Source organism: Ruditapes philippinarum, unplaced genomic scaffold, assembly GCF_026571515.1.
Source record: "Ruditapes philippinarum isolate M1 unplaced genomic scaffold, ASM2657151v2 ctg13041_1_1_1_1, whole genome shotgun sequence".
Taxonomy (NCBI): Eukaryota; Metazoa; Mollusca; class Bivalvia; order Venerida; family Veneridae; genus Ruditapes; species Ruditapes philippinarum.
Genome location: NW_026856872.1, coordinates 18,210 through 26,114, shown reverse-complemented (window position 1 = coordinate 26,114; position 7,905 = coordinate 18,210). Strand labels below are relative to the sequence as shown.

Below are 7,905 nucleotides of genomic sequence, written 5' to 3'. Positions count from 1 at the left end.
GAATGATCAGTACCAAGTCTAGTTGTTGCACTGGTCTGTCTGCCGTCTGTCACAAAATTTGTCCCATACATGAAATTGGATTAGTCACTGAAATTATGTATTTTTCTATATTATATCATTAAGAAGTGCAGATAACTCTGTGTTCATTACAAATGTTCTGTTATTATAAGATTAGTTATAATACTTATAAATAAAAACATCTTAATCTTTTATAATTGTATTTGTTGTTATTTTTGTAAACTTGGTTATTTAGAGGAGAAGAGCTTTACTGTAAAGGCCGCTTGCATCGAATCACAGGAACTCGTTGTACCTTAATACCAGGTACGTATATTAACAATACGTACCTGTTAATACCAGTAGTAAATACATGTACGTGTTAAAGAATTTGTGAAGTCTAACAGTTTGAGAGGTTATACACATATAATAATTTAAAAAATCGTTACATATCAATCATGTTTACACTAAGTTTGATTAAAAGGTCTTTGATAATATTATATCTAATTGGGTTAACAAAGTCATATGATTGATAAACCACTTAACTGCAACCTTGTACCTACCTATTTCGTAAACATAAATCTATGTAAACATGATTTGATTAGAATGAAAGAGTAGTCATTTGGTCCTTGTCACAACCGATAAACAACTATATGATATATTATCTAAAACTTTCGCAAAATATGTGCCAGTTGTTCAAGGGTACCACTTAGATGTACATAATTATACTGTATATATGTAGTAGCTTATAAACTCGTTTTGTTGGCAAAATCGGTCAGCTAATCCCCGTATAAAAGCCCGATATGTTTTTTCAACGTAAAAATCGAGTTTCAAAAGGATTGAAAAACTGTTCTAACATATCTACATTCAAACTTGGAGAAAGTTCTTTTTTTGTTTCAGTATATATAATATGAAAAGAAATATCTGTAACTGTATTTCAAAGTTTAATACAGCAATGTTATACAGTAATTTCCTAAATGTTTATTAAGTAAGAATATTTTTTATTTTGAATGAATTATTATACTATGGCCTTTGTATAAGAACATTAAAAACATCTACATATGGTTTTTCATTTGACATGCTGATTCAGAAATATGGCATTGACCCCTAAATGCACTCGACACTACTGAATCCTGACAATTGTATAGAAATAAAAAACATCTACTTCTGTTCCTATTGTTTAGTTGTGGAATAGCATTTTTAGCTCACCAGAGCTATTTCTATTAAAGAGAAAGATAATTAACATGAAATGTTAACTTTCTGGTCAAGTTGACTAGTAATAGTATACCTATGTTGTCTTAAATAAATATTGACCGGTGGTGTCATCCAGACAAACAGTATACATGTATATCTAAATAATGAGATTATAAGATTATTATTTTTTTAGTAAATTAAAAAAAGAAAGATCGCAATTTTGAAAAAAATCATAGGCAAATTTTATCACAAATTAATGGATGGATGATCACCAAACTTGGTTCCTATCATTTTTACTGTCAAAAAAAAGTGTTGGGAAACCTTATAACTAGAGAGGCAAGTTGAAGTTGACCTGGACTTGTCTTTCTACAAGTTTTTTTTTTTTAAAATGTTTCTATAATCACTCAAAAACAGTTGTTTCTGGTGAGCGATTCAGGGCCATCATGGCCCTCTTGTTTCTTATTCGTTTTGTTTCATTTTAACATATTCAGGAAAGATTGTTATTGTAGATAACAGGAGTTAAACAATTTTGACGATGTAATTTCAATGTAATTGAAGCAGTAACAAATCTAGAGGGCGAACTTACGTTGTGAGATAAATACATATATTGTACTATTTATGAGGTGCCCTTTTAGTCAGATGAAGACTAATTGAGATTGTTTATTGCTTGCGAACCACTTCTATAACCTTAATGTATCGCTAAAATATAAAATATAAAAGTAACGAATAATGCTAAATCAAACATTTAGGCAAGTAATCAATGCTGCACTACAATTTTATTTTGACATGGAATTAAGCTTAAGTCTGATGCAGTGTCAATTTGTTGATACTTTGAGTAAATATATTTTGATTTGTATCATGTTAACATCACATGTCGCGCAAATCAGTTAATTAGGTTATCAGACATATACTTAACAATTGAGTCATACATATTTCATTTCATATATGTGAAGCCTTCAGCGAGCACAATCTATTATAAGATGGCCTATGATAATAATTCAGATGCAGAGGAATTAATAGATGCAGGGGAAGATATAAAAGAGACATATGAAATATTCAAAACACAAGGAGTGAGTGGATTTTCCAAACATGTCATGCATGATCTTAGTAAATGGAAACATGTGAAGATAAAAATTGCAGTAACTGGAAACAGTGGCGCCGGTAAATCTAGCTTAATCAATGCTTTACGAGGTATCCCTCAATGGGACCCGAATGCAGCAAAGGAAGGAGTTAAAGAGACAACAACAAGAAAGACTTCATATAGTTTTCCGGGTAATGATCAAATAGAACTCTATGATATTCCTGGTGTAGGAACTGTGGAACACCCGATTGAGTCATACATGCAAGAAATGAATTTTGAACAGTATGATTTTATTCTGATCGTGTCTTCTGAGCGGTTTTCGCAAAACGATGCATTGATAATTAAGGAATTGGAACACTTGCAAAAGCCATTTTATCTTGTGCGGTCCAAAATTGCTTCGGAGGTTGAAAATCAAAAGTTTACTCAAACAAGAGATGAGGTCCTCAAAGTCATTTATTGTGACTGTAAATCAAATCTACAAAAGTTGAGTGTTAAAGAAATACGTGTGTTTCTGATAGACAGTCATGTACACCAAGACTTTGACCTCGAAAAACTACAAATGGCTCTTATAAACGATGCCCCTGCCGCATGTAGGTCTGCTTTTATCTTAACTTTTGGAAGTATGACGAAAGATATCATTGGGAAAAAAGTTAAAGTCTTAAAGCGACGAGCGGTTAGAGTAGCATTTCATGCAATTGTATCTGCACTGCCAGGAGCAAATTATTTCATGAACGAGAATGTTTTAAAGGACGAAATATCTTTTTATAAAATAGAACTTGGTCTTGATGACGAGGCTCTCGGCAAAACGTGCAAGGATCTTGATGTTGATAGGGCAATATTGGAGGAAATGATAGCGTTTTGCGATTTTGTTCTTTATCCAGAAAGGGCTATAGAGTACATCAAAAACGTACAAGAAAGTTTGGACAATTCACCACCTTATTTTATCAATCTAATACGTAGTATTGAACGCGCATTACCTGGTTTTATAAGCTCCTATCCCAAGGTATATTGCGGTCTTTTAGATATCATAGATACCTTGCAGAAAGATTCACTTAAAGTAAGTGATAATGTCCTTGAAAAAATACGTGGTTCGTCTTTTATTTGAAGGCATACCTTCTGCATTATATCATCCATGTTATTTGTTTAAACTTTTACGTGCCTGCTTAGAGTCAATGGTTTAACACTATCAAACTTATTGTACTTTAAATACATGTATAAGTATAGCTTATTGTTCATAAGTAATCATAAACAAATTTAAATTGGATCAAGAGTGGAGCAGTTTTGAAATCAATTTATATACATTTAATTGCCTGATAAGAGTCACTTTTTATCACACTGATGTTGGTGTGCTTCAAAATAAGTATAAATTATGATATTGTTTATTAGTATGCATTTATAAATTTAAAGTATTCAACAGAAAACAAAACACTCAGTGCCGGAAATAATTAAAAGTAGAAAAATAAAAAGCTTATCTTGTTCGTTTAAACTCGATTATCCCCATTTGATTATCGTTTTGACAGAATATTGATTGAACATGTTTTAAAATTGTATGTAAGTCACTGAAATATTGTATCTTTCATATTATATCTTTTAGAAGTGCAGATAACTCTGTGCGATTTTTATTTAACATTTGTAAATATATTTATTTTTTGGTTATAAAAATATTCTTTAAAGAAATCTGAATTAAATAATGGTGTCAAGATATACATTTAGGAAATCTGATTTAAAGCAGCATACCTCCAGATGCATGTTGATTTATATTAATATTTTTGGTATGTATTATAAAGTAAAATGTTGTAACTCTGTGTTCATTACAAATGTTCTGTTATTATAAGATGAGTTATTATTATACTTATAAATAAAAACATCTCAATCTTTTATAATTGTATTTGTTGTTAATTTTGTTAACTTGGTTATTAAGATGAGAAGAGCTTTAATGTAAAAGCCGCTTGCATCGAATCACAGGAACTCGTATCTTATTACCAAGAGTAAATACGTGTTAAAGATTTTATGAAGCTACATGAGAGGTTATACACATGTTATAATTTAAAAAATCGTTACATACATCATGTATCAATCATGTATACAGTAATTTTGATTAAAAGGTTTTTGATAATATTATATCTAATTGGGTTAACAAAGTCATATGATTGATAAACGACTTAAATACAACCTTGTACCTACCTATTTCGTAAACATAAATCTATGTACACATATGATTTGATTAGAATGAAAGAGTAGTCATTTGGTCCTTGTCACAACTGATAAACAATTGTATGATATATTATGTAAATATATTATACGAAAAGAAATATTTGTTACTGTATTTCAGAGTTTAATAGCTATGTTATACAGTAAATTCCTATTTTTTATTTTATCAAAAGAACATGTTTTATTTTGAATCAGGTATTATACTATGGCCTTTGTTTATGCACATTAAAAACATTTACACATTGTGTTTCATTTGACATGCTGATTCAGAAATATGACATTGACCCCAACATGCACTAGACACTACTGAATCCTGACAATTGTATTGAAATAAAAACATCTACTTCTGTTCCTATTGTTTAGTGGTGGAATAGCATTTTTTTAGCTCACCAGAGCTATTTCTATTAAAGAGAAAGATAATTAACCTGAAATGTTAACTTTCTGGTCAAGTTGACTAGTAATAGTATACCTATGTTGTCTTAAATAAATATTGACCGGTGGTGTCATCCAAACAAACAGTATACATGTATATCTAAATAATGAGATTATAAGATTATTATTTTTTTAGTAAATTAAAAAAAAAGAAAGATCGCAATTTTGAAAAAAATTCATAGGCAAATTTTATCACAAATTAATGGATGGATGATCACCAAACTTGGTTCCTATCATTTTTACTGTCAAGAAAAAAAAACAGTGTTGGGAAACCTTATAACTAGAGAGGCAAGTTGAAGTTGACCTGGACTTGTCTTTCTACAAGTTTATTTTTTTTAAAAATGTTTCTATAATCACTCAAAAACAGTTGTTTCTGGTGAGCGATTCAGGGCCATCTTGGCCCTCTTGTTTCTTATTCGTTTTGTTTCATTTAAACATATTCAGGAAAGATTGTTATTGTAGATAACAGGAGTTAAACAATTTTGACGATGTAATTTCAATGTAATTGAAGCAGTAACAAATCTAGAGGGCGAACTTACGTTGTGAGATAAATACATATATTGTACTATTTATGAGGTGCCCTTTTAGTCAGATGAAGACTAATTGAGATTGTTTTTTGCTTGCGATCCACTTCTTTAACCTTAAAGTATCTCTAAAATATGAAATATAAAAGTAAAAATAATGCTAATTTTAAAATTTAGGCAAGTAATCAATGTTGCATTACCTTTTTTGTTTTGACATTGAATTAAGCTTAAGTCTTTTGCATTGTCGATTTGTTGGTACTTTGAGTAAATATATTTTGATTAGGATCATGTTAACATCACATGTCGCATAAATCAGGTTATTAGGTTATCAGACATATACTTAACAATTGAGTCATACATATTTCATTTCATATATATGAAGCCTTCAACGAAGACAATCTACTATAAGATGGCCTATGATAATAATTCAGATGCCGAATTTATAGATGCAGGGGAATATATAAAAGAGACATATGAAATATTCAAAACACAAGGAGTGAGTGGATTTACCCAACATGTCACGCATGATCTTAATAAATGGAAACACGTGAAGATAAAAATTGCAGTAACTGGAAACAGTGGCGCCGGTAAAACTAGCTTAATAAATGCTTTACGAGGTATCCATCACGGGGACGAGAATGCTGCAGAGGAAGGAGTTAAAGAAACAACAAAGAAAAAGACTTCATATAGCTTTCCGGGTAATGATCAAATAGAACTCTATGATATCCCTGGTGTAGGAACTCTGAAACACCCGATTAAGTCATATATGCTAGATATGAATTTTGAACAATATGATTTTGTTGTAATTGTGTCTTCTCAGCGGTTTACGGAAAACGATGCATTGATAATTCAGGAATTGAAACGCTTGCAAAAGCCATTTTATCTTGTGCGATCCAAAATATTTTCGGATGTTGAAAATCAAAAGTATAAGCAAACAAGAGATGATGTCCTCCAAATCATTCGTGACGAGTGTAACTCAAATCTCAAAGAGATTAAAGTTGAAGCAAATTGTGTATTTCTGATAGACAGCCATGTACACCTAGACTTTGAGCTAAAACAACTACAAATGGCTCTTATATTCGATGCCCCAAACGCATTTAAGACTTCTTTGATCTTAACTTTTAGAACCATGACGAAAGAAATCATTGCGGAGAAGGTAAAAGTCTTAAAGCTTCGAGCGGTTTCAGTAGCATTTATGGCAATCGTATCTGCTGTGCCAGGGGGGAAATATCTAATGAACCAGAATGTTTTAAAGGATGAAATAACTTTTTATAAGACAGAACTTGGTCTTGATGACGAGGCACTCGGCAAAACGTGCAAGGATCTTGAAGTTGGTTGGGCAAAATTGCAGGAAATGATAAAGTTTTGTTGTACTGTTCTTTATCCGGATAAGGCTATAGAGGACATTAAAAACTCAAACAAAAATTTGGAAAATTCACCACTTATGGTTGGCAATTTTCTACATGAAATTGAATGCGCTTTAAAAGGTTTTGTGATCACCTATCCCAAGGTATATTCTGGTCTTTTGGATATAATAGATACATTGGAGAAAGATTCGCTTAAGATCAGTGAAACTGTTCTTGAAAAAATGCGTGGTTCATCTCTTGTTTGAAACCATACATCTTCATTACACCATCCACGCTTAAAAAAAAAATCAACAAACAAACAAATAAACAACATTTAAGTGCGAAATAAGAGTCAATGTTTTTATTGTCAAACATATTTTGGTGTGCTTCTTAATAAGTATATGTTATTGCTTATTACTAAGCCTTCATGAAGATAGATTAGTCTTAGTGTTGCAGTTTCAATTGAGTATTTGAAAGTCGATTTTTATTAGACTGATTGATTATAGGTAATGTGATACGAATCCAAGAAAATGATTTTTGATATCATGTTTCGTTTTTCGTCTGACATTTTCCGTCTCGTATGAAAAAAAAAGAACAATGGCCTAAATAACTTAAATAACGAGGTAGGTTCCTTAAATTACGACTTCGTATCTCGTTGTAACAAAATTTATATCTCTTGACGGCTTTTAACTGTTTATCTTTAAAATGAAAATATCTCATTATTTAGCTTCAAGGTCAAGGATTTTAGTTCTATTGAACTATGTATTAAATCAATGTTTTTAGAAAGCGAAAAGAAAAAAAAACTAAATAAAACAGCATGAAAATTGATATTCAAGTCTAAATTTATCGTGCACGAAAGATTGATTTATCGACATGTAAGCTTTAAGTGTTTATAATTTTGTAGGTTACTGGCATGCGAGCAGTTCCCGTACAGAAGCAGTACCCGTATTTTTCATTTAAACGCTTGATTTTTACTTGCATTCCTTTAAAAATTCATTTCAAATCAAGCAGATACATAAACGAGACAAAATCTAAGTGTCAGTTCGGCAGTACGTATATAAAGTCTCATTTTAAATCACTTTCACCTGTGCGTCGTCAAAACGTGACCTTGTTTTCTCTGGGG

General features: G+C 31.1%; 2 protein-coding genes across 2 annotated transcripts; both read left to right on the top strand.

The window, feature by feature from the left end:
• Nucleotides 1–2,168: 2,168 nt before the first annotated feature.
• LOC132747975 (interferon-gamma-inducible GTPase 10-like) lies at nt 2,169–3,374 on the top strand. Its single transcript, XM_060737510.1, has one exon. It carries the CDS (start codon nt 2,169–2,171, stop codon nt 3,372–3,374), a length of 1,206 nt encoding a protein of 401 aa, XP_060593493.1.
• A 2,471-nt stretch (nt 3,375–5,845) lies between these two features.
• Nucleotides 5,846–7,048, top strand: LOC132747973 (interferon-gamma-inducible GTPase 10-like). The gene has a single exon (XM_060737509.1). The coding sequence runs from the start codon at nt 5,846–5,848 to the stop codon at nt 7,046–7,048; it is 1,203 nt and encodes a 400-aa protein (XP_060593492.1).
• Nucleotides 7,049–7,905: the final 857 nt, after the last annotated feature.

Excerpts from the sequence above, each read along its gene's own strand:
- LOC132747975 (XM_060737510.1), top strand. The coding sequence starts at position 2,169 with ATGGCCTATGATAATAATTCAGATGCAGAGGAATTAATAGATGCAGGG.
- LOC132747973 (XM_060737509.1), top strand. The coding sequence starts at position 5,846 with ATGGCCTATGATAATAATTCAGATGCCGAATTTATAGATGCAGGGGAA.